The 25199-nt window shown below is 54.3% G+C and overlaps 1 protein-coding gene across 1 annotated transcript in view; it reads left to right on the top strand.

Annotated features, from left to right (window-relative positions):
• The window catches only part of PLEKHG4B (pleckstrin homology and RhoGEF domain containing G4B), a 38986-nt gene extending 15869 nt beyond the window's left edge, over positions 1–23117 (top strand). Inside the window, exons 7-18 of the mRNA XM_030927083.1 lie at positions 176–274; positions 938–1077; positions 1641–1779; positions 6016–6177; positions 6930–7690; positions 11560–11812; positions 13567–13656; positions 13739–13969; positions 14720–14890; positions 15741–15921; positions 22488–22619; positions 22815–23117. Coding sequence (XP_030782943.1) covers positions 176–274; positions 938–1077; positions 1641–1779; positions 6016–6177; positions 6930–7690; positions 11560–11812; positions 13567–13656; positions 13739–13969; positions 14720–14890; positions 15741–15921; positions 22488–22619; positions 22815–23056 — 2601 coding nt within the window. The 3' untranslated portion in view covers positions 23057–23117. The remainder of the gene's footprint in view (positions 1–175; positions 275–937; positions 1078–1640; positions 1780–6015; positions 6178–6929; positions 7691–11559; positions 11813–13566; positions 13657–13738; positions 13970–14719; positions 14891–15740; positions 15922–22487; positions 22620–22814) is intronic.
• Positions 23118–25199: the final 2082 nt, after the last annotated feature.

The following is a 25199-nucleotide window of genomic DNA, read 5'->3' as shown; positions in this document are numbered from 1 at the left end:
CTGGGTGGGAAGGGCACTGCTGCCCCGGAAGTGTCTGTAGATCTCAGGGACCTTCACCCATGGAAGCTTCCCAACCCGAGATCGGTTTAAATGCAGGAACTGGAACTCACAGTTGCTTACTTTAGCATCTAACAGACCGTGTCCTTACAATCTCCTCCCTCTGAACTCACAACAGAGGCTGGAACACTTCGCTGGAAACTGCGAAGAAGCCATCATTTTCCTACAGAATTCATTCTGCTCCCTGAACATCCACAGAACCCCAGGTACAGCCCAGGTAAGTCCTCACACTGGCAGGTAAGTTCACTTCATGTGACAGGTAGGTGGGGGCATAAAGGTTTAGCCAAACATGAAAATAAATATTTGGTTCACCGTCATATGTAGCAGAGATTTTCAAATCCTTTTTCAATATCCTGTTTAGGCTTGAACTCTTAAATTCCCTCTCAATTCACAAAAGGCCATTTCCTCCCCTTTGTCACCAAAAATGTTCCACCGTACCCAGAAGGAAAACCGTGTCACTGCACTTGACGATGTGCAGCGGCGTGAGCGGCAGCGGCTGCCAGGAATGAGTCACTCCAACAAGACAGAGGCGGGCTGACCATAGGGCTCTTGACAGCCCAGCTGCCAGGCCGAGGGGCCCAGGGTCTGTGGGTGAGGCCTGCCTGTCTGTCCCTGGTCTAAATGGCAGGTTCACCTCCTACAGTTGAGCTTTGAGCCCCCTTCTTCTCCCTCCCAGGGGTCTTACCCTGGGGCCCACCCTCCCTGGGACAGTCTGGACCATCAGCTTCAGGAGTGGGCACGGTCATGCCACCAGGCCTGCAGCTTGATTTACGGAAACAGGAACGTGGGTCACACTCCACATTCCTGCCACTGTTACACTTGGGAGGACCTGCCCCTTGGAGGAGGGGGTTAAAGGCGTATTCCTCCCCACCCCATGCAGGAAGTTGCCGAGTTAATTGACCAGCATGAGACGATGATGAAGCTTGTCCTGGAAAACCCACTGCTCGTGTCCCTCAGGCTGGAGGGGGGCACCGTCCTGGCACGGCTGAGGAGAGAAGAACTCAGCACAGAAGATGGCCGGTGAGCACTCACAGGGGCCACGCTGGGCCCTGGCCCATCAAGGGGGCTGCTCAGGGGAGTTTGCAGCCAGGAGGCGTGGCGCTCTGCTCCCAGGAGAGCCCTCTCTGTGCTGGGTCCAGACCTCCGTTCTGACAGCCACGCTTTGCCTGGGTCTGAGCTTTTCCACATTTACAGGCTCCAAAGACCAAGGAGCCAGCTTCTGGGGACGCTCGGTGGGAGGTGGCCAGAGTGCGCCAGAATGAGCTCATTCTTGACCCGTGCTGCCTGGGGAGCTGTGCCCACCCCCAGCAGTCCCCGTGTATCTCAGCTGCACACAGCCAGTCCAGCCTAGGCTGCCCAGCATGGGTCCCCTCCAGGCGCCTGCATCCCAGGCTGGCCAGGATGTTGGCAGAATGCGTGCAGCACGTCTGTGTCCCGCCTGGGCTGTGGGCCTCCTCCTGGGGCTCCCGTTGCCTTCTGGCATGAGGGAATGGAAGGAGCAGGGTTTTTACATGGGGTTGTCACCAAGAGCAGATTCCTCCAGGGGCCGCCTGGGAGCCTGAGGACTGCCTTCTTTTCCGCAGGGACACCCTGGAGGCTGCCACCAGCCTGTACGACCGAGTGGATGAGGAGGTGCACAGGCTAGTCCTTGCCTCGAACAATCGTCTCCAGCAGCTGGAGCGCCTCCGGGAGCTGGCATCACTCCAGGACAGGAATGACCAGGTCAGAGCTGCAGGAAGAAGGCGGCCTGGTCAGCATCCCCTCCAGGCCAGGCTGGCCAAGGCGACCCTCTCACCTTCACACTGTGTCTTTAGGGCCTTGACCTGATTTCCATTTGGAATGAAATTATGTCAGGATAGGGCATGCCTTGCTGCTTGTGTAAAAAGAAATAAATTTTATTTTTTACATGAGAGACACTGGATCAGTGGAGAAAAATATTTGTTTAATCCAGAGGAGGCCAAGGAGAAAAATCATTTCACACTGTGTCTTCTGATGCGACCAGCGTGAATCGCTGGGTGTATCATCCTCCGGATGCTTTCTCCATGTGCGTGTGCACACGGTGGCCGAGAAGCCAAGGTGAAACCGGCACAGGTAGAGAGGGTCTGGGCCAAGGCTGAGGACGGCAGCCTGGAAACAACCTCCAGGTGACCTCGGGAAGTGGCTCTGGAGGCCAGGGAGAGGCTCCAGGTTTTAAAGAGAAGAGGACGAATCGGGAGGGGTGACGACAGAAGTGGCTTTTCATGATTCTCTGGGTCACAGAAATGGCATTGGTGGGTTGGCCACGTGCTGCTGGACGACAGGGTGTGAGTTGTGGTGTCCAGTGTGCAGTGTGGCTGGGGTTACTGATGACCCTTGGTGGACACACTGCGGAATCTGGGGTCCATATAGCAGTGGCTCTGAAATGATTGCTTAGCTCGGGGGGTGCCAGCAAAATGACTGCTTAGCTCGGGGGCACGGACAGTGCTGCTGCCTCACTCTGGTTCTCCTCTGGGCCTGACAGTTTAAGGGGCACACACTCAGACGAAACGTTTCTGTTTTGTTGCATATAAAATCTTCAAAACTTGCACATTTTTATATCAATCCTTATTATTTTATCAACAACTGTTACTGCAATGAATGTGCGGGTGAAAGCCGGAAGCATGGAGAGGCGTGCAGCGGGGCTGGAGGCATCCCCAGCCCTCCTGTCTGCTGACAAAGCTCCCCCGGCCTTCAGGTCCATGCGCTCACCCTCACGGGAGCCTCCAGACAAGGATGTGTGGCAGGGACGTGAGGTGGTGTGCTCGCTCCCAGCCTCCCCACTACTGACCCCAGCTCCCAGGCATTGGCCAGGGGCCCAGCTGGTCCAAGCCCTGGGGTGGGAGCAGGAACCCCACACCAGGCAAGTGGAGTCAGGCAGAGCTGCAGCCACCAGCCAGTCCGGGCTGTCTCTGTGCCCTCTGTCCTGGGGGTCTCCTCCATCTCCCCTCCTCCCTCTGCCCATACTGGGGGTTCTCCCCCATCTTCCCCTCCTCGTCCTACTCCTTCCTGGGGGGTCTCCCCCATCTCCCTCCCCACTCTTCCCCATCCTGTGGGGTCTCCTATTTCCTGTACCCACGTCTTCCTCTTTTTTCATTTACTTTGGTGTTTTATGCAGAATAACTTCCAGGACTTCCCAGAGAACGGGATCTTGGGATGAGCATTTTTGAGGCCCTGGTACCTAAAAGTGTCTCTACTCCACCTTCACGGCCAGCAGTCACTTCAGTTTCCCTTCGCCAGCTGACAGGCCCTGCCCCTGAGCTTAGCCTCCATCCCACTCCCAGCCTTCCGCCTGCGCCCTGCTTCTCGCTGGAAGCTGCAGACTTTCCTGTCGTCCTCGGGGCTCTGGAATCTGAGGGTCGCCCAGGTGCGCTCAGGGCAGGTGTACCCTTTGCCTCTGCACCGCACCCCTCTGTTCTGGGAATTCCATGCCTGAGGGTCGCCCAGGTGCGCGGAGGGCAGGTGTGCTCTCTGCGTCTGCACCACGCCTCTCTCTTCTGGGAATCCTGTAACATGTCCTTCGTCCTTCGTGGTGCTTGTGTTTCCCACAGCTCCACACTTCAATCTGGTCCTGGAGTTTTCTGTCCTGTTGCCTCAGTGTTCCCCACCGCTAGCTGTGTGCTGTCCTTGTAAGGTAGACTTTCTCGGCTTTATCCTCTATTATTGAGTTTTTGTTTCTGCTCTTGCTTTTTAACTCCATGGGCTTGTTTGTTTTGTGAATGATCCCCTCTCTGTACTAATCATGATGAGTGCACGGCCTGTGGCTTCTGCGGGTGTGTTCTGGCACCAGAGGCTTTCCTGGCCTCCCTGGTTAGGAAGCCTGTGGCCCACGCATCTGTAGCATTTTCTCCCTGGTGATCTGATTCTTTTCCTCTAATCCTGCCTGAAGGGGGTGCCTGGCCACAGCTCAGTGTTCGCCTGCTGCACTGCCTGGATCCCCCCAACCAGGGAACAGACCCCAGGCCCTGTGGAGCAGGGCGCCCCAGCTCCTTCCCTCCCACACTCCCTCACGCCATCCCGTGGAGTCTTGGGACTTCGCCTCTGCTCTCCTCAGGCCCTGCCACTCCCGCCTCCTTCCTGGCCTCCAGGTTTGTGCCCTGGCTGCTCTCTGCCCACTGTGCTGAGGGTTACACACCTTGGAAGATGCTGGCAGGGCTTTAGTGGTGTCTCAAGAGGACACATATCTCGCTCTGCAGTCTTCACATGGAAACTCTACACGTGACCGGATAGGTGGTCAAGCTATATATAGGTGCACGTCTGTCTGTATTTTTAACCTAAGAAGTGTGTGCACACTGTGGGAAAATTAGAAACATAGATTTGCACATACGGGATGATGCATGTGGCGGCCTCGGCACCCTGTGTGTGGGTGTGCGCTGCAAGCTGGGTCCCCGAGCCGTGTTCACACTGATGGTCCTGGGCTCCTCCCTCTCTGCTGTTAGAAGTGTCCCCATGTTGAACATCTCTGTGTCTCTGCTTCCTTCACAGCCCATGGGTGTTGACTCTGGATACATTGCTAGGCTCGGATGGCTGGGGTCAGGCCATTGGTCTGTGGAGGTTTCCATGCATGGGCCATGGCACTCCAGCTGCACCTGCCTCCTGCCGGCCACCCCGCGGGGAAATGGAGCCCCTCAACAGTGTGCCCTCAGATTTTCTGTGCTCCAGCTGGACATTCTCTTCACACATTTATTATTTTTATTTCTGTAGTGAATTACTTGTTCATGCTTTAGACAGTTTTTCTAGGGTTGATCATCACTTCTCTCTGTGTTATATGGATCCTTCATGTTCCACTTGTTTTCCCAGTTTTTCATTTGTCCTCTAGCTTTGCTTACCTTTTAAACAACCCTTTCTACTCTAAGGTTATAGAATTATTAGTATATTTCATCATAGAACCTTTACGACTTGAATTTTTGTATTTAAATCTTGAAACCAATGACAGCTGATTTTTCTGCAAGGTTGGAGGCTGGGCTCTGGCTCTGCGCCACCCCCACTCGGCTCTGCCGATGCCGCACCTGCCCCTCACCTGGCAGCTCCAAGGCTCCGCCCATGCTCCTAAGAATCAAGGTGCTGTGATTTTCTTCTTGACTCTGGCTCTGTTTAAAGACAGCGTATGCACTGGTCTGTCTCTTCTCTGCTGCATGTCTGGGGTCATTGGGTACCTTTCTGATGGTTATGGATCTAGCCAGCTGTTCTCTTCTCCACAACAGGCCTCTCATCTCTGGGCATCTGACCCCCAGTCGCCCCTGGTGTTGCTGTTTAATGACAACATGAAGGGCTTACCTCTGACATTTCCACTGAGTCCAGAGGTAAACGCCTCCAAAATAAGAACCTTGGTCTTGTCACCAGGGTGCGTAGCCACAGGTGCTCTGCCCAGCAGGGCTCAGCCAAGGGCTCCCCCGTCTTTCCCAGGCAGCCTCAAGGGGCCAAGCAGCCACGTGCCTGAAGCATATTTCTGGAATGTGTTTACCATATTAACCAGTTTCAAAGTGAAAAATTCCGGGGTCTATTGTTCAGTGATTTTAATGTCCATTTCCAAACAATGAAAAGAGCTTGGAGCTTGAGCCTCAGAGGCCTGTGACCACCTCTCATCAGTCATGTCCATTCACGGGGGTTACGCAGCCAGGCCGTCAGCCCTGTGCAGCGTGTACTCAGGACAGGACCAAGACGCATCCCTCCCTGGGTCCTGCTAAATCCTAGAGTGTGACTCCTTCATGTGTTTAAGTATAAATGTTCTTCCCCTGTGTAGATCAAATCACGGTTTGGAAAAGAACTAGAGAAATTCCTCGGTCCTTTGGTGCCTGCTCCTGAGAACGGGAGGCAGCGGCAGGCAGCACTGTGGGCCGTCCCAGCCTTGGTGTTGGTGGCTACACGCAGACCGAGCCCCCACCTGGAGACACGAACGTGGAAGCGCCAGGCTTATACTGATAATGTGTTCCTTGGGTGCAGCAATCCTGCCAGAAAGGACTGCAGCTGGTGAAGGAGAACCCGCATCATACAGAGGAAATGGTCCAGGATTTCAGAAGGGGCCTGAGTGCTGTGGTCAGCCAGGCTGAGTACAGGAAGGGAGAGCCGGCCAGGTGGACCCGCCCATCCGAGTTGTGCGAGACGGTAAGAGACCCAGTGGGTGTGCGTCCCAGGGATCCTGGCTCCTTAGGCTGTGGGCATTTACGCCTCCCCACACAAGTTGGAGAGAGTGGGCCAGGCTCTAGGACAGAGGCCGGGCACCTGCGATGGAGCCCCTGGCCACTGCACGCACAGCTCTCTGGAGAAGGCTCTGAGTTGACCTGTGAAGCATTCGATATTGTACCAAACAGACCAGCCAAACTCACACACACATTTCTCTGTGTGTTTAGTGGCTCAGTTACAAAATTCCACTGACTGCCCAAAACCCCAAACAAGTGCTGCAGCAGATTGCACGCCTGCAAGCTCCCCCGCGCCTGGGACTGCACGCCGGCGAACTCCCCCGTGCCCGGGACTGCACGCCATTAGGAGCTCACCTGTCAAGACAGCATTTGAAGGGGTCATGGGGTGGCCAGAGCAGGGTAGAGCCGTCTGCCCTGTCATGCCTCTCTCAGCTCACAGGATGTGGCATAACTGGTCTACACGGTGTCTTCAGTGGTCCTAGGACATCCCCCATGGTGCCCTCTGGCATGGAGAACAGACCCCGTGGGGTCAGACACAGCCCACCTGCCCTTCGGTTGAACCCGGCCACAGCCCCCACTGGGTGATGGGGCTGCCTCTCCCTCTGCTGTCTGGTCCCCTGGTCCCTGACTAGGCTGACCTGGGAACAGCAGTGCCTGAGCTGGCTCTGGGGCGGCCCCTCCTCCACTGCACTGAGCAGAGCCCTCCTTGTCCCACAGGCGAGCAGCTGGCTGGGGCCCCTGGACCCGGAGGCTTATCCCTCCTCACCCGTGGCTGAGTGTTTGAGGAGCTGTCACCAGGAGGTTACCTCGGTGGCTGCAGAGGCGTGGGCATCGCAGCAAGACCTGTGGCTGCAGTGCCCTCAGACCCGGCTCCATCTGGAAGAGGCCCTTTCTGAGGCCGCCCCAGGCCCCAGCTCACCGCCCCTTGCCCAGAGCCCCCCAAAGCGTGAGTGTGCTCAGGAGGCCATGAGGAGGCCTCGTAAGCCAGCCTCAGTTCCCAGCACGGACACTGAGGATGGTGCCTGGGAACCCAGCCTCCCTGGACGAGCGCTTCTGTGTGGACAGGACGGGGAGCCCCTGGGCCCAGGGCTGTGTGCTCCGTGGGACCCAGTGTCCCCCCTCAGGGGCCTTTCAGGAGCAGCGGCCACCACGGCCCACCCGCAGGACAGCTCTGCCTGCTCCTCTGAGCCCACCCAGACCCCGGCCAGCCACCCCAGGAAACATCCCCAGAAGAAAATGGTAAAGAAAATGCAAAGTTTCGAGATACCTCAGCCCGACAGTGGCCCCAGGGACTCCTGCCAGCCAGGCCATACCGGTGTCTTCAGCAAGGGCCTGGAGGTAACCAGCATTGTGGCCACAGAGAAGAAGTTCCTGCTGCAGCCGCAGGCCAGGAGCCCCCTGGTCACTCGGAGCCAGAGTCTGTCCTCTCCCTCGGGGCTCCACCCTGCTGAGGAAGACGGGAAGCGGCAGGTGGGCAGGTGAGGTGGACGTCTCCCTCCTCTGGTCCTAGCATCCCTTGGGGATCTAGAAACCCAAAGCCATTTCAGCATTAAACTCTCTTCTGCAAAGTAGAAAGTAAATCCACAGACATCCTTCTGGGTCCACCTGCCCGGTCCGAGAAGAAACACAATTTTAAACTAGGTATGAGTTACCTGCCCCCGTGTTCAGAAGGGACCACTGAACACTGCCTGGATGGCGTGTGTTAACCCACACACACTCACTCTGATGGTTAAGTAACCGTGTGACCAACTCTAGTTATTTTCAGCCCACTTACAGAAAATTACAGGCAGCACATCAACCCCCGACACCAAGAAGAGTTACCTTAAAAATACGTTTTAGAAAGTCTCTAGTGTTAGGGGTAAGAAGGTGCACCCGTGCGTCCATTGCCTCACTGAAGAGGCCCCTTCTCACTTGTCGAGCCTGCAAAGGATGTATCCACTCACTGGTAAGGGTGGGCGCGCTCGGCCCCTGCCTAGGCCGGATGCGGTCTGAACCTCCATCTTCTGCCCATGTGGTACTGGCCGTGAGGGCTGGAGGTGGAGAATTTCATGAGGTGCTTTGTCATTTGGTTGGTTTCTGCGTCTTGGGCCAACAATCTCCAACCTTTTTGGCGCCAGGGACAGGTTTCATGGAAGACAATTTTTCCACAGACCGCAGGGATTGGGGGGATGGTTTTGGGATGAAACTACTCCACTCCAGCTCATCAGGCATTAGATTCTCATATGGAGCACGAAACCTAGACCCCTCCCGTGCGCAGTAGCGTCCGTGCTCCTCCGAGACTAATGCCGCCACTGATCTGACAGGAGGCGGAGCTCAGCTGGTAACTCCCTGCCTGCCGCTCACCTCCTGCTGGGTGGCCTGGTTCCTGATAGGCCACAGACAGGCACCAGTCGGTGGCCCCAGGGGTTGGGGGCCTCTGCCTTAAGCTCCATAGAAGGGGTTTCCTCCTCACGCCCTGATCACAGGTTTAATCTGAACGGAGAAGGCCAGAGAACACTCTTCTGAAACACACCTTTAGGTTGCCAAACCTCAGTCTTTACCTTGTTAAGGGTAAAACTCCAGGTAGAACATGAGGTTCTGGTTTTTACCATGGGTGTGAGTGATCCAGGGATATCTGCCAGCTGGGCCTGAGTACAGGCTAGCCCTTCCAAATCCGTAAGAGGAATGCCGAGCGCTGTCCCTGAGTCTCAGCAGGTGGCTGCACTGACGATTCTGTCTTCACTGAGCCCGCGTTTCAGGTTTGGGAGGCAGCAGAACACAGGAGGGGGGACCCCCACCCACCCCTGTGTGATTTCCAGCTGTTGCTGCCTAGTGAGTACATTGTCCATTTGGTCAAGACCAAATCAAGACCATCCTTGTTCTGATTTTGTTTCTGGATATTTACTGAGGAGGCTTTTGTGTGGGTCACAACATCGGGCCTCGGCCTTCCCGCCTGTGCTGTGAGGGCCAGTTCCTGACCAGCCAGGAGGTGCTGTGTTCTCAGAAACAGTGAGAATCTGTCAAATCTGTGATGCAGGAGTGAAGGGGACAAGTTCTGCAGCTCTGCTGTGGATGGAATGTGCGTTCAGCAGCATGTCTGCCCACAGCTGTGCTTCCCATCATTAGCTGCTTTTAAGTTTTTCCAACTTAAAAAACAAATAAATACAAATAATGGTAGAAAAAAAATCTTCCAACTCCCATTGGTATCATTAGGATCGAGTTATTTAAGAAGGTTGGGGGTAAGATGCTATCAAGTAGAAGAGAAAAGCAGTGTACCTCACTATCTATTAGGGAAGGGCCCCCGGGTCACCAGTGGCCCTTTGAAAGTACAGTTGATGGGCGCTGTCAGAGCTGCAGAGCTGTGGGACACGCTCAGACCCCACCCCAGCAGAACCCAGAGAACCTTCTCCCGGGGAGTCCCACAGCCCAGGCCAGGCTTTGGCATTCACGCTGCCGGAGTGTGGGCCCTGCCCTCCAGGCTCAGTTGCTGAGAGCGACCAGGTGGCCACGCTCCAGCCAGCTCATGAAACCGAGCCACCAGCCTATGAAACCGAGCCACCAGCCTAAGCGTCCCGCATTCGTTTATGGTGAATGTAAAAGTGGTTTTGGGCCGGGCACGGTGGCTCAAGCCTGTAATCCCAGCACTTTGGGAGGCCAAGACGGGTGGATCACGAGGTCAGGAGATCGAGACCATCCTGGCTAACACAGTGAAACCCCATCTCTACTAAAAAATACAAAAAACTAGCCGGGCGAGGTGGCGGGCGCCTGTAGTCCCAGCTACTCGGGAGGCTGAGGCAGGAGAATGGCTTAAACCCGGGAGGCGGAGCTTGCAGTGAGCTGAGATCCGGCCACTGCACTCCAGCCTGGGTGACAGAGCGAGACTCCGTCTCAAAAAAAAAAAAAAAAAAAAAAAAGTGTTTTTGGATGCTTAGCATGTTTTTTAATGGTAAAAAAAAAAAAAAAAAAGAAAAGTACACAAAAGAATAGCACCTGATTTAGGAAGCCCAGTTTGGGCCTCTGTGATCCCAGCACCACAGTTTTGCATGTGAGGAACCACCCGGCCAAGCTGACCACACCGGCCAGCCCACCTCTCCACACTCTCAGGGCAACACGAGTGGGTCCTCTGGTCCTGCCCAGCCCTGGGGATACAGAGGTAGTGAGACTCCGGGCAGCCATGGGGGAGCCCACATCTCCTGCAGATGTGTGTTGTCAGGAAGGGCTCTTCAAGACCCAGCAGTGCAGCGGAGGCTCACCCCTCACAGGAACAGTCCCCCTACAAAGCCTGCTCGGCAGCCCCTCCTCAGGACCCTCGTTGAAGGCAGGGAGACCCCAGCCGAGGGCGGGGCAGAGGGTTCCATGGACGGCCGTCCCTGGGGCCTAGCCTGCTGTTGTCCACCTCTGGGCCGTCCTGCGCCCCCAGCCTTGCTCTCCGGCCGTTGCAGCCCCTGAGTCCCCCTGAAGCTGCTGCGTAAGGTGCTGAGCCCCTTGGGTCAGGAGTGACTACCGCGGAAGCTGACTCTCAAGAAAATCTCCCGGTCGGTCAGCAGTGGGCGTGGATCCGAAAGCTGTTTTCTCACAAAATTTCCACCACTGCCTTCCTTGCAGAAGCATTGCTGCTGGAAGTGTTTGAGTCATCTTACCGCTAGAATCAAACCAGCTGGAACGAGGAAGGTGACGTTCAGTTTCAGTTAGGGACCCTGGGAATCTCTTCCTTGGTTTCCAAGGGATCTTTCCTCTGAAAAGGCCACGATCAATAATATGGGAATGTTTCACGTGACAAGCTTCTTTGTGAAATATAGTCCTTAACTTTTCAAGTTACTGTGTATCAGGGGAGCAGCTCCAGGTAACGGAGAGAATGAGCGGGGTGCAGGTGAGTCACTCCCTGCTGAGGATGTGCAGTCAACTGGAAGGTTCTGGTTTTTTTTGAGACAGAGTCTCGCTCTGTTGCCAGGCTGGAGTGCAGTGGCTCAATCTCGCCTCACTGCAGTCTCCACCTCCCGGGTTCAAGTGATTCTCCTGCCTCAGCTTCCCAAGTAGCTGGGACTACAGGTGCGTGCCACCACCCCCAGCTAATTTTTGTATTTTTAGTAGAGACGAGGTTTCACCATGTTGGCCAGGCTGTCTCTATCTCTTGACCTCGTGATCCACCCACCTCAGTCTCCCAAAGTGCTGGAATTACAGGCGTGAGCCACCACGCCCAGCCAGAAGTTTCTTTATTGTGAATCCCACATGTGCCCATGTGCCTCCGGTCCACATGTGACCGTGCTCATGCCTCGGGGTCTTCATGTGTTTCTGTCTCAGGCATGAATTGCTTTTAATAACATGTCCATGGGGGGCCATGTGTCCCCGGGATCTCTGTGTCTTCCAGCAGCCGACTGAGGCACATCATGGCCGAGATGATCGCCACGGAGAGGGAGTACGTCCGGTGCTTAGGATACGTCATCAATAACTATTTTCCGGAAATGGAGAGAATGGACCTGCCCCAGGGCCTTCGAGGGAAGCACCACGTTATTTTTGGCAACTTGGAGAAGCTCCACGACTTCCACCAGCAGCACTTCCTCCGGGAGCTGGAGCGCTGTCGGCACTGCCCCTTGGCCGTGGGCCGCAGTTTCCTGAGACACGTGAGTGCAGGCCGTGGCGTGGACGACGGGTGACGTGGTGGGCGAAGCTGGTGTCAGGGAGGCGGGGCCTGCAGCGCCCATGTGTCAGGTGGTTGGAATAGCTTCAGCCCCGGTCTGGGAGCTGGTCCTGACAGGATGATTAGACCAGCCAACAAACAGACGCCCCACACGGATAACCTGTGGGTCTCCAGTGCTCGGTGCTTTGCAGGTGGTGTGACCAACTGCATCCCTGCTGCCCCTGGAGGCAGGGGGCTCCGCGGACACCATCACACCTGTTCCGCCAGCAGCCTGCTCCTTTACCACTTCCGCTGACACGCCAGAAGCAGTTCCCAGAATCACCTTCTGGGGAGGGGCCAGGCCTCAACCCTTCGCAGGTCCCCTGCCCCTGGGTGCCCCGTTACCTGCCAGAGGGACCAGCCTGTCCCGTTCTGAGAATTTCCTGTGAGGCTTTCAACTGGAAGCACGTTGAATGTGCAGACTCAGTGGTCTCTACTCGTCAGTTGCTTCTCAATGATGAACGTGGAATATCTCTGTATGAGAGTCTTTAATAAAGTTTTTAGGCCAGGCGCGGTGGCTCACGCCTGTAATCCCAGCACTTTGGGAGGCCAAGACAGGCAGATCATGAGGTCGGGAGATCGAGACCATCCTGGCTAACACGGTGAAACCCCGTCACTACTAAAAATACAAAAATTAGCTGGGCGCGGTGGCGGGCTCCTGTAGTCCCAGCTACATGGGAGGCTGAGGCAGGAGAATGGCGTGAACCCAGGAGGCGGAGCTTGCAGTGAGTGGGGATCGCGCCACTGCACTCCAGCCTGGGCGACAGAACGAGACTCCATCTCAAAAAAAAAAAAAAAAAAAGTTTTTAATTTACTCTGGAAAGAAACTGACAGGCTTTCAACAGGTGCTGAGTGCTGTGGGCAGATGGGACGTGTGTCCCAGACCACTGAGCACAAATTATCACAACGAAAACAGCCGTGGACAAAAGAAGCTCATGTTCCATCTTTTCAGTGTTCTTTCTTTTTCCTTCCCCCTTGGATATGGTGTCTTGCTCTGTCGCCCAGGCTGGAGTGCTGTGGCACAATCAGCGCACGGCAGCCTCCGCCTCCCACGTTCAAGTGATTCTCCTGCCTCAGCCTCTTTAGTAACTGGGACTACAGGTGCACGCCACCAGGCCTGGCTAATTTTTGTATTTTTAGTAGAGACGGGGTTTCACCGTGCTGGCCAGGCTGGTCTTGAACTCCAGACCTTGTGATCTGCCTGCCTCGGCCTCACAAAGTGCTGGGATTACAGGTGTGAGCCACCGCGCCTGGCTTCAGCATTTTCTTAAAAGGTGCTTTTAGACATAAGTACAGATTCATATTGACCGTAATTGTGGCAATTTTAAATGTCTTGACAGCTTTAGCTCTTGGCCATTGACCAAATCGTTCCACTGCCCCCCACGCCCTCCCAGGCCCACTGCCAGCTGTATCCTCTTCCCCTCTCAACCTCCTGGAGTCTGTGTTTTAAAGACAAATTATAGAATTCTCAGCACTGAGGTTGCAGCTGGTAAACTAGTCACCTCTGGAGCCCCCGTGCTGGGGATACCCCGATAGTCTGTAATGAAGGACTGAGTCTCCCTTTCACCTGATCATGGTACGAACTGCACCTGGAGGGTCTTGGGACGGGAGCAGTTCCAAGTCGGACCCGGGCTGTAAGAGCCTGCCGTCTCCGGGCCTGTCACTCCCACAGCCAAGCAGTCGCCTCTGCTTTTCCAGGAAGAGCAGTTTGGGATGTACGTGGTCTACAGCAAGAACAAGCCACAGTCGGACGCCCTGCTCAGCAGCCACGGCAACGCCTTCTTCAAGGTCATCCCCTCGGCAACCCCCCCCCGGCAGCTGCCCGGCCCTCAGTCAGGCTGGAGCTGACCCTCTCACCTGGCCCTTGCAGGACAAGCAGCGGGAGCTAGGTGACAAGATGGACCTGGCCTCCTACCTGCTGCGGCCCGTGCAGCGTGTGGCCAAGTACGCGCTGCTGCTCCAGGACCTGCTCAAGGAGGCCAGCCGCGGCCCGGTCCAGGGGCAGGAGCTGGGCGAGCTCCGAGCCGCCGAGGTCGTGGTCTGCTTCCAGCTGCGCCACGGCAATGACCTGCTGGCCATGGACGCCATCCGCGGCTGTGACGTAAGTGCCCCAGGCGCTGGCAGCTCAGGCTAGCTGGGGGAATTTGAGGCCGTTGGTGAGAAAGTCTTGGCCCAGCAGCATAATTTTCTTGGTGACGTGCTGGCAGATTTGCCCTGGAGAAGTCCTTCAAAGCACAGCCTTCTGAAGGCTGCAGTGGAGGCCACTGGGAGGAGGGTCTTACCTGTCTGGGCAATGTCATGGAGCAGCAAGGCTTGAGGCCCCTGGAGCCCCAGGGTTTGACAATGGCTGGCAGCTGTTGGCTGCAGTTGCACAGGACATGCAAAGCAGGCTGGCTCTGAATGACTGGGAGTCTGCTTACCCGGGCTGCATTTAAAACAGGTGGATGTGGGCGCTGCACCCCAGCCCTCTGTGAGAAGGCACTAGGGTCAAGCCCCGAGTCCATGGGTGTTGGGGCCCAAGATGGGCCTGCCTTCTCCAGCTGACGTGAGGTCCCACCCTCCACGGCCCTGCTCTGCCACTGGGGTGTTGCCCATCCCAGGCCCAGGGATACAGCCTGCCGGAGTGGAGCCAGCACCCCCACGCACCAGTCATTTCTCAGCTCACCCATGGCCTTTGGGGCATCTGGGGTTGGGGGGCAGCCGGGGCAGCCTTCACTACACTGAGCTGCACAACCCCCACAGAGGGGCCTGGTGAGACCCACACGGCCGGTCGCAGGCAGCAGTGTGTGCGTGAGCTGCCACGGGCCCGTATGAATGAGCCAAGGCCAGCCCCTTGGCTGTTCCTCTGCAGGTGAATTTGAAGGAACAGGGGCAGCTGAAATGCCGAGATGAGTTTATCGTTTGCTGCGGGAGGAAGAAGTATCTGAGGCACGTGTTCCTCTTTGAAGACCTCATCCTGTTCAGCAAGACCCAGAAGGTGGAGGGCGGCCACGATGTCTACCTGTACAAGCAGTCCTTCAAGGTAGCACCCGCCTGGTCCAATCGGGCGCAGGCTGAGCCAGGCCCTCCAAGGGGGTCTCGGAGCCTGTCTCACCTGAGGCGAGCAGAGGAACTGGGAGGGAGTGAAGCTGGGAGGAGCCACACCGCGATGTTTTGATTTCTGTGGTTCTTGGGTAAATTCTTGAAAACATTAGCCCTCCAAAATCGGCAAGGAGACGTTTGTCTTCTCCAGTCCCATGTCCAGTCCAAGGGCTGAGAAACAAGTGTCTCCTCAGTCAGAAACTGCATTGTGGATTCTGTATGGAGGTGAGCACAGGGACAGGCCTTCCCCTGGCTCTGGGAGGTGCACAGAGAGGGTGAACACGGGATAGGCCTTCCCCTGGCTCTGGGAGGTGCACAGAGAGGGTGAACACGGGACAGGCCTTCCCCTGGCTCTCAGAGGTGCACAGAGAGGGTGAGCACAGGGACAGGCCTTCCCCTGGCTCTCAGAGGTGCACAGAGAGGGCTTCGCTGATACATCAATGGTGGGCAGGTTCCCACTTGTGACTCGGCTGTGCTGAGGGAAGCCAGGTCCCTCCCTTCTTGACTGAGGCCATGAGGGTGCATGGGCTCACACACAAGTAGCCTCCCACACTTGTGCTAGCCTTGCATACTCATTGACAGCTGTCCTGCACACACACACTCTCCCTTGCACGCTCACAGGCAGCCTCTCACAGTAGTGAGCAGTGAGGTTCTGCCCACCCGGACCCATCCCACACATTTGTCATTTGGTGTCTGGGTGACGTGACCTCCAGCACTGAGGAATTTGGGTAGCCAGTCGTTCAGAGATCTGTGTTCCTGATGGTGCTGCCACGGGTGTTTGCTGACTGCAGATGGCCGAGATCGGGATGACAGAGAACGTCGGGGACAGTGGCTCGAGGTTTGAGATTTGGTTTCGCAGGCGGCGGAAATCTCAGGACACCTACATTCTCCAAGCAAGCTCGGCAGAGGTCAAGTGTGCGTGGACCGATGTCATAGGGAGGATCCTGTGGAGGCAGGCGCTGAAGAGCAGAGGTGGGAAGATGGGGGCCACAGGGCCTGCCCAGCTCAGGGGCACAGCTAGGGGCAGGGGTCAGGGCTGGCTGGGGTGAGAGCCGGGGGCTGAGTCCAGGGGCCAGGGGGCCACGGGTCCGGGGGCCAGGGCTGGGACTGGGGCTGGGGCTGGGGACTGAGTCCAGGGGCTGGGGGCTGTGACTGGGGTGGGGGCTGGAGACTGAGTCCAGGGGTGGGAGGCCAAGGCTGGGAGTGGGGAGGGAGTGGAGGCGTGGGTTGGGAGCTGGGCTATCAACCTTAATGCTGAGATTCAGGCGGTGTGATTAAATATTGAGTTCACTTGAGCACAAAGTCTGAGGATGGCCACCTGGGAGGACACAGACTTCAAAGGGATGGGGTCATTGCCCCAAACTGGGGAGGTTTAAGGGCCATTTGTATAGCCACAGTCTAGGGAAATGCAACAGGATCACGTCATTTTCTATACAGGGCTGGGGCACAGTTACAGCAATTTGATTGACTACAGGCAGCATTTCTTTTTTGGTAGGGGTGAGGGTATATTTTGCATTCCACATTAGGGATGGAATAGTCAAGGGTCTTCTGTCTCAGGACTGTCTGGTCTGAGCCAGGAACAGGGAGGCAAGGAGGCAAGGAAATCTCTAACAAAAGATCAGAAATTAAGGGGCTGAGCTCTGTGACTCGATCTCCAAAGTCAGCCTCCATAAGGGCCTAATCACTCTGAGGATCCTCCAGTAGCCGGACCGTCCATTTTCCTCCTCGTGGGCACCCAAGAGGCCCACCCTGTCTGGAGCACCTGGGGGCCCTCGGTCAGCACTTTATGAGAAACTTCTTGGATCGGACCTGATGGCACTCACACACGTGTCTCTCATGTCCACAAGCAAACGTAAACAAGACACTGCGGCCACCCCAGAGAGAGTCCCCCGCAGCTCTGGCTCCAGATTTAACCCTCTGGTTGACTTCCTGCCCTTGCCCTGCTGGTCTGGCCCCCATGGCCCCGGGAGGCTGAGCTCATGGTCATGAGAGGGCCCTCCCCAGAGAACTCATCCTCCACCCTGGGACCCCTCCCCCAGGCTTCCTCCCTCCTCCCTCAATGTCCACCCTCGTTTGCTCCCCCCTCCCCCGACTTTGTCACTGGGTGTGCCTCTCTGTGCTTATTCCTCTAGCCTGGCGGCTGCAAACACCACCTTCACAGTGACCACCCCCCACCCCAGACCTTCTCCCACACTGAGCTCCAACTCCGGGGCCTGCCCCAGCACCTCACAGATAGCCAAAGCCATTGTAAACCCAGCTGTCCACTTCTACCCTACAGGCCCACCTGGCAGCTCTGGCCTCTCAGACCTAAGAAACCGAGGCACCCAAGCTACAGACACAACCAGGGATCCTGCACGGCCACATCCTGCCTGAGCCTTAACCCCCTCCAAGTGCAGCCACCACCTCCCCACCAGCCCCCGAAACTCTTCGGAGCCAGCTCTGTTGGGCACAGGGGGCCCCATGGCCTCCCTGCCAGCTCCTTGTCCGGCCCCAGCCTCCTGGCTACTCTGTACCCCATGGGCAGCAGCTACTTGGTCAGGGGCCTCATCTCCAAGATGCCACCATCCTGAAGAGCCTTCCTGGCCTTTTTCCTTCCTTTGTAACCCACTGGTCCTGCTTGCTGTTTGGGGTCTGCCTGACTGTGGTGCACAAAGCCTCCCTGGGGTCGATCTGTCCATTTCAACCCCTCCTGTGTTCCAAGCACCTGGAGCCTGCAGGAAATAGGCCCTGCCAGCCTTGAATAATCAGATTCAGAAAATAAAACTAAGTTGATTCAAGCACAAAGCATGGGAATGGCCACCCCAGAATGCAGACTCCAAAGGGGCGGGATCTGTGCTCCCGAGTGGGGAAGCTGAGGCTTCACTTACAGAGGCAGAACCCGCTGCAGTCGACTTGACAGCAACTCCATTAGTCCAGGTTGCTACATTCCAAGGGCGATTGCTTAACATTCTGTGAGGAGGAGGCATGTTCTGAGAGATTCTTATCTCTGGTGCCTGCCGGTCATCCCTGACCATTTACTGGAAAAAGCAAAAGTTACACCTGATGCTCCACGACTCAGGGCATGGCCGGGCGCCTCTCAGGGTTCAGAATATCTTACAGTTCCCACAGCATTGAGTTCAAGTTATTTAGTTTCACAGCCCTCCTCAAACAGGGTCGGGGGACAGCTGAGCACAGGGTATGCACACAGGACTCTGCCTGGGCCTGGGGATGTGCGGTGTGGCCCACAGAGCTGTCCAGGCTCTGCAGGTACAGCTGGGTTGCCTGGAAAGTGGAACCTAATGCTTCTCAGGTGTGTCGAGGACCTGGCTCCCCCCTCCCCATCACCTCGTTGGTCACTTGAGCCCTCTCTTCTCCAGTTTTGCCAGGGATTTACCAAATTAGTCTTCCCAGAAAACAGAATTTTGGTTTAATTGATTATCTACACACTTATTTTCTATTTAATTGATTCCTACTCTTTGTTATTTTCTTGTGTCTACCTTTTTCAGTGTTTCATTTGCTTTTCCTTTCTACCTAATTTCTTGAGGTGGATGCTTAGATCATTGATTTTAGCCTTTGTTTTGTTCTCGTTTTTGTGCAGTATTTAAGACTACAGACTTGCCTCCAAGCTTTAGCTGCATCCCACAAGTTTGTATATGTCATATGTTTATTAACAGTCAGTTCAGTATATTTTCTAACTTCCATTTTAATTTCTTCTTGGACTCATCATGGGTTATTTAGAAATGCATTACCTAATTTCCAAGATTTTCTAGTTAACTTTGTGATACCAGTTTTGAGTAGAAGACCACTTTGGTCAAATAATACACACTAGAGTTTGTTATCTGTGGAAGGTATCCAAGTGACCGGTGGTGAACCTGTACAGGTCTGCAGCAACCTCAATTCTTGTCTCCTTGGAAGAAAGAATTTGACTGAGGGACAAGGCAGAAAAAGAGACTGAGGCAAGTTTCAGAGCAGGAATGGAAGTTCGTTTGAAAAGGCTTTAGAGCGGGAAAGGAAGAAAAGCACACTTGGAAGAGACCCAAGTGGGCACTGAGATCGAGGGCCCCGTTTATCCTATCCTAGGACTTCCTGGGCCAGCCCTTTTCCGGTGATTCTCCCCTTAGGCTGGGCTGCCTACGTGTGCAGTGTGGGCCTTTCCCTTGGGATGTGAAGATACCCTGATACCCCGTGTGCTTAGGAAGTTGTACACATCCCCGTCTGAGGCTTTCTTCCCTTTTCTTTTGGGGGACGTGAGGACGCCCCGTGTGCTTAGGAAGTTGTACACATCCCTGTCTGAGGCTTTCTTCCCTTGTCTGGTGGGGTGCCCCCAAAAGGTGACATTCTACCATTTTGTCTCTTAATGCACAAAGTTGCTTCTCCTGGCACCTGCCTTCAGTTAACACTTGAGTGCAGCAGGTGTGGACCATCAGGAAATGCCCTTTCCCTGGCACTGGCTGCCAAGGTACCCCTTTTAGAGAGGCAGTGTGGTATATGCCAGGCCACCACCCGACATTCCCAATGGGTGGGGAGCCCTCTCCTGCCCCGCTCATGCCTGTCTAGCCACCTGTAACAGCTTCGGTTATTTGAAAAGTTGTATGTCCCAGCATTTTGGTAAACTTCCCACGTGAAGAGAAAGTGTGCTTTGTCATTATTGCAGAGTTCTGATCACGTTTTGAAAATTGTGTTGTTCAGATTTGTTATATCCTTATTGGCTTTTTGGCTGCCTATCACTAGGAAAAGTGTGTTAAAAATCTCCCATGATGATGTAGATTTGAATTTGTCTAGTTTTCTTTTTGTTCTGTCAATTTTTGCTTTCTATGTTTTGAAGCTAAGTTATTAGGTGCATGGTAATATAGAATTGCTATATCTTCCTAGAAACAGAGCCTCTTTTATGATAATGAAATGCATCTCTTTATTTTTAGGAATGCCTTTTGCCTTAGATCTACAGCTATCCCTCTGTGTCCATGGGGGTGGGTTCCAGGACTCCCCCACGGATACCCAAATCTGCAGTTGTTCAAGTCCCTGATATAAAATGGCACAGTAGTTGCATATAACCTACACACATGCTCCTATATACTGCAAATCATCTGTACATTACTTATAATCCATAGTACAATGAAAATGCTTATAAATAGCTGTTATATTGATTTTTTGTTTGTATTTTTAACTTTTATTGTAATTGCTTTTTGTTCAAACAGTTTTGATCCTTGGTGGAATCTGTGGATATGGAGCCCACAGATACAGAAGGCCGACTGTGCTTCCTGTTAATGTAGCTATTCCAGTCTCCTTTTGCAAAGTTGTGTTTACACAACACATACTTGTCCATCTTCTTACTTTGAACTTTCGGTGTTCTTATATTTGAGATACATCTCTTGTAAAAGGCACATGTTTGATTTCACTTTTATCTTTTTATCTAGTTTGATTGTCCTTGTCTTTAGATTAGAGTAGTGTGTTTACATGTAATGCAATGTGGGCATAAATCTAGAGTATCTTACTCTTTGTTTTCTACCTGTTTGGTGAGAACAGGGAAGTGAGAGAGGAGGGGAAGGCCATGGAGGGTGATTGATGGGCAGGTCCTTGCACACACCCTCTGGAAGACAGGCACACCCAGGCACTGTCCCACATGCTGAGGGACCTGGGTGTTTCTCTGCCAACTCCTGTCCCTCATCGTTGAGGCTCCTCCTGGCGTGTGAACCACCTGCCACTTCTGTCCCGTCCACAGGAAGTGGGGGAACACCCCCCAGGCAGAGAGACCTGGGCAGCCACCACCATGAATGAGAGCAATCTGGCTGCCCCCAGGCCAGCTGTGCTCTGATGGCCAAGGATGGCGGTCCTTGCCTGTGTCCCAGCGTGGGGTTAGTTCTGGAACATTTGATCACTTCCCCTGCTCCACTCTCTGTGCTCCACCTGGAACTCCGACTACACGTATGACCTTTTTACATGTTGCTATGTTTCTTGCATGATTTCTGTGTTTCGATCGCATCTTCCCTGCTTTTATTTGATGGATTTCAGTTTCCTTTTGAGACTCTCTGTCCTGTGATCTACTTCCTGCCACATTAATCCTGGTTACCTCCACAGCCTGAGACGTCCAAACCTTTATCTCCCGGATGTTTAATGATCTGGGGTTTTCCTCGCCCTTTCCTCATTTTGTCCTTTCTCCTGGTGTGCCTGATAATTTTTTTATTAAGTAGTAGATATGATGTAGGAAATGTGCAAGGGTCATCTGAGGCCCAGGCTGGTGTCTTCACCTCCAGAGGATTTATTTTTGTGGGAAGAGCAGGGGTGGGTCATCTGGACACACTCAGGGGAGGGCTGCATGAAGTCCGCCTCAGACCTTTGGGCAGCTGATCCAGCTTCTGTTTGTCCCACTCCTGGCAAAGTCCATGCTCCCTTTCCAGGTCCCCACTGAATGTCTGGGAGTTTCCCAGGCCCTTCCTCCCTGGCAATCCTCAAATTCCAGGTTTTATCTCCCCACCCTGTGCGTTGTCCGAAGCTCTCAGGCTCCAAGCTCCGAGCTCATTGGCCACCAGCAATGCCCTGAGGGGTTAGAAAGGTGTCAGGCGTCCAGTGGTCTGTGAGTTCCACATCTGCCCGGGATGTCAGCCTTTTGAGGCTGGATTGCCTCGTCACCTCCAAAACACCTTCAAAACATGTGTCCAGCTTTTCTGGTTGTTGTTGGCTGCAGGCTTGGATGTAAGGTGTACAGGCAAACCCACTGCAGCCAGAGGAGGAAGCTGTCCCGCACCCACACTCACAGCTCTAACCCTAAAAACAGTGCTTCAGAGTCGGGGAAGAGCAACGTCCTGTTCACTGCCCAACTCCAAGCCCTGCGTCCCGGGCAGCCACACTCGGCCCCTTCCCTGCAAGAGGGGACACTCACTCTTGATTAACCAGCTTTGCACGTTACCTGTTGGTGAAGGTGATCAGTAACTCTGTGCCTGCAGCACACACACACTACACTTCTTCCCGTTCTCCCAAGACCTCTGGAAATAATTCTTACTATAATATTCTTCAGCATATGCAGTAGGACTACATAAATGTAATTGTGTTTTCTATCCTCATACATTTACTTACAATTAATATCATCTTTTTTCTTTGCTTAATTTGACCAAGAATAAATTCATTCCCAAACTCTCACCTTATGCTTAGCTCTCCTCTCAATATTCAAACTCCTAGAAACCTGTCACTTTTGTCTTTCCCATGGACACAGCTCCCAGGCCTTTGACCCCTGCTCTAATTGGGACCTGCTGTGTGGCCCTCTCCCGCTTACCAGCAGACAGGGACCCTTCCTGACCCCCAGGTTGGACATGTTGTTTCCAAGTCCTCATGGCTTCCTTATTCTTGGTTACTGCCTTGGGCTCCCTGGGAGAGAGTTCTATGATGCCGAAAACTGGAACGGGAAGCCTCAGCATCCTGGACCCCCGTGCCTCTTGGGAGGCAGGGTGGGTAGGCCCTGTCCACCCTCCTGGTTTGGGCTGAGGGCATTAGGGATACTGGACATCTTTGGGGTGGCGTTAGCCCCCGAGTTGCTTTGGAAACTGTCATACTTTCTTCTGTCTTAGAACTCAGAATCCAAGAAATGGCATCCATGGGGATAGGCAACCAGCCATTCATGGACGTCACGCCCAGCGATCAGGCCCCCAAATGTACAGTGATAAGCGACCGGGCCCGCAACAACATCATCAAGGGCACAGGTACGGTGGCCTCAGCCCCACCCTCACTCACCCTGCAGAGCGCACTGGGCCTGTGGCTGACACGGTGGGGTGGACGGGCATGACTGCAGGGGCAAAGCCTGGTCGGCCTTTCGGACGGCTCTGGATCCTGTTTCTGAACCTGGGCTGCATTTCTGGAGAGGAATCCAGCCAGACCTGCTTTCTGTCCCTTTCCAGAGTCACAAATGAGAGGGCCTACCGCGGTGTCCTCCTCTGACCATGCCACCCCCTTCAAGCGACCACACTCCACCATCTCGGACAGCAGCACCTCCTCTTCCAGCAGCCGGTCCTCCTCCATCCTGGGGTCGCTGGGCCTGCTTGTGTCCTCCAGCCCAGCCCACAGCCCCTGGTCGTCTGACATCAGAGCCTGCATCAAGGAAGACGAGCCGGAGACTGGGCACCCAGGCTGCAGTGCGTGAGGGCGCTCCTGCTGTGTTGTGAGCCACGCATGCCAGGCCTGACCACTGTGGGGGTGGCGATGCCCATCGCGTAGCTAGAACGATACATAGGGAGCAGCTTGCCAGGCCTGACGACCATGGGGGTGGCGATGCCCATCGCGTAGCTAGAACGATACGTAGGGAGCAGCATGCCAGGCCTGATGACCATGGGGGTGGCGATGCCCATCACATAGCTAGAACGATACGTAGGGAGCAGCATGCCAGGCCTGACCACTGTGGGGGTGGCGATGCCCATCGCGTAGCTAGAATGATACGTAGGGAGCAGCATGCCAGGCCTGACGACTGTGGGGGTAGGCGGTGCCCATCGTGTGGCTGGAACGATCCAGAGGGAGCAACACAGCAGGTGTCCAGGTATTTCCCAGGATTTTATACACTCCCTAACATTTTCAAACAAATTTAAAATTTTGTCTTATTTGAAAAACAAACCTTCCACTTCCACCCAAGACAACATCATAGGAAATAGACCTGAAACAAGACAAAAAACAGACTAAACATGAAACAAAAGATGTCAAGACACAAGACGTTTGGCAACAAAGGACCATGATCCCTGAGAGACAGGAAAACGGGAGGTGAGCCTGGTGATGGCCTCAGACCTCCCTCCGCCTTGAGAGTTTGCAGGCCTCAGTGCAGGGAGGGGCCCAGGAAGAGCCCAGCAGCCTCCATGAGTTGAAGAGACCAAGTCAGCAGGACTTTACAGGTCAGAGTGCCAGAGAGGGATGCCTGCATGGGGAAGGACTCACCAGATCAGCCCCTCCAGCACCCAGTGTGGTGCTGCCATTCTCGCACTCAGACAGGGAGGCTACCAAGGCTGGGAGAAACCTTTGAAAAGACCAAAGATCCATTTCTGGTACTCGTGGGCTGGGGACAGGACCCTCTCCCACCAGCCAGACTGGGAAAACTCGCAATCTGTGAGCATTAGGTGGAGTTCTCAGAAAATCTTGCCTCAGGAGTGGGGATAATTAGCCTTAGACTGAGCCCTGCTCCTCACCCACCTACAAAATCATAAAAGCAAGACCTGAGATGATCAGACCGTTCCCAGGTAATTCACTCCATCCCAGAACAAAGCTCCAGACGATCTATAGGTTACCAAAGTGTCCGCACCCTGCAAGGTAAACTCTCAGTGCCTGACCTCCGAGTGCCAGGCGTGCAGAGGAGCAGCCAAGCGCAAACACGTCAAGGAGAGTCGCCCGGCAAAGGCAACCACCCGGAGCTGGCATCGGTGCTAGAGTCACGGAACTCAAACTGTGGCTGAAACTACAGCCCAGACGTCCAGAAAGTTAAGAAATGACAAGGAAGAGATTAAGAAGACCCAGACCAACCTTACAGGGATGAGAAACTACAATATTGATGGTGAAAACTACCCTGGATGGGGTAACAGATTGGATTTCACAGAAGAGACCATGAGGCACCTTGAAGACGCATCAGTGGAAGCTATTTGCATTAGTCGGGCCTCCAGAAAGACGGAACCAGTAGGAGATAGATGATGATGATAGATAGATAGACAGACTGACAGATGAGAGGGGCCTTAGGGGCATTGGCTGACACAATTTTGGCAGGTCAAGAGCCCCAAATTAGGCCACTCACAAGCTGGAGACCCAAGGAAGCTACTAGTGTAGCCCAGTCCAAGTCCTGAAGCCTCAGAGCCAGGGAAGCCAATGGTGTAATTCTCAGTCAGAAGCCAAAGGCCTGAGAACCCGGGGGCCACTGGTGTACGTCTGGAGTCCCATAGACCCAGTAACTCCAAACACAAGAGATATGAGTGCACATCATAATCCAATTGCATAAAACCAGTGACAAACAGAAAATCCTAAAAGCAGTCAGAGGACAAGGGCATGTTCTGTTGGGAGGCACAAAGCGGATGAGCATGGCTGACTCCTCAGAAGCAGCACAGGTGAGAGACAGTGGAATGTACTAAGGAGAAAACTGCCAAATTCACATTCTGTACCTGACAAAATCTTTCCAAAACAGTGGTGACATAAAGACATTTTCATACACACAGAAGCTAACATAATTTTGTCACCAGCAGACCTGCACTACAAGAAACATTAAAGGATGTGCTTCAGGGAAAAGAAAAATGAAGAACATGTGCACCATTCAAAATTTT

This window comes from Rhinopithecus roxellana, chromosome 3 (assembly GCF_007565055.1).
Source record: "Rhinopithecus roxellana isolate Shanxi Qingling chromosome 3, ASM756505v1, whole genome shotgun sequence".
NCBI classification, from domain to species: Eukaryota; Metazoa; Chordata; class Mammalia; order Primates; family Cercopithecidae; genus Rhinopithecus; species Rhinopithecus roxellana.
The sequence above is the reverse complement of the archived record's forward strand: the minus strand, read 5'-3'. Positions and strand labels throughout refer to the sequence as shown.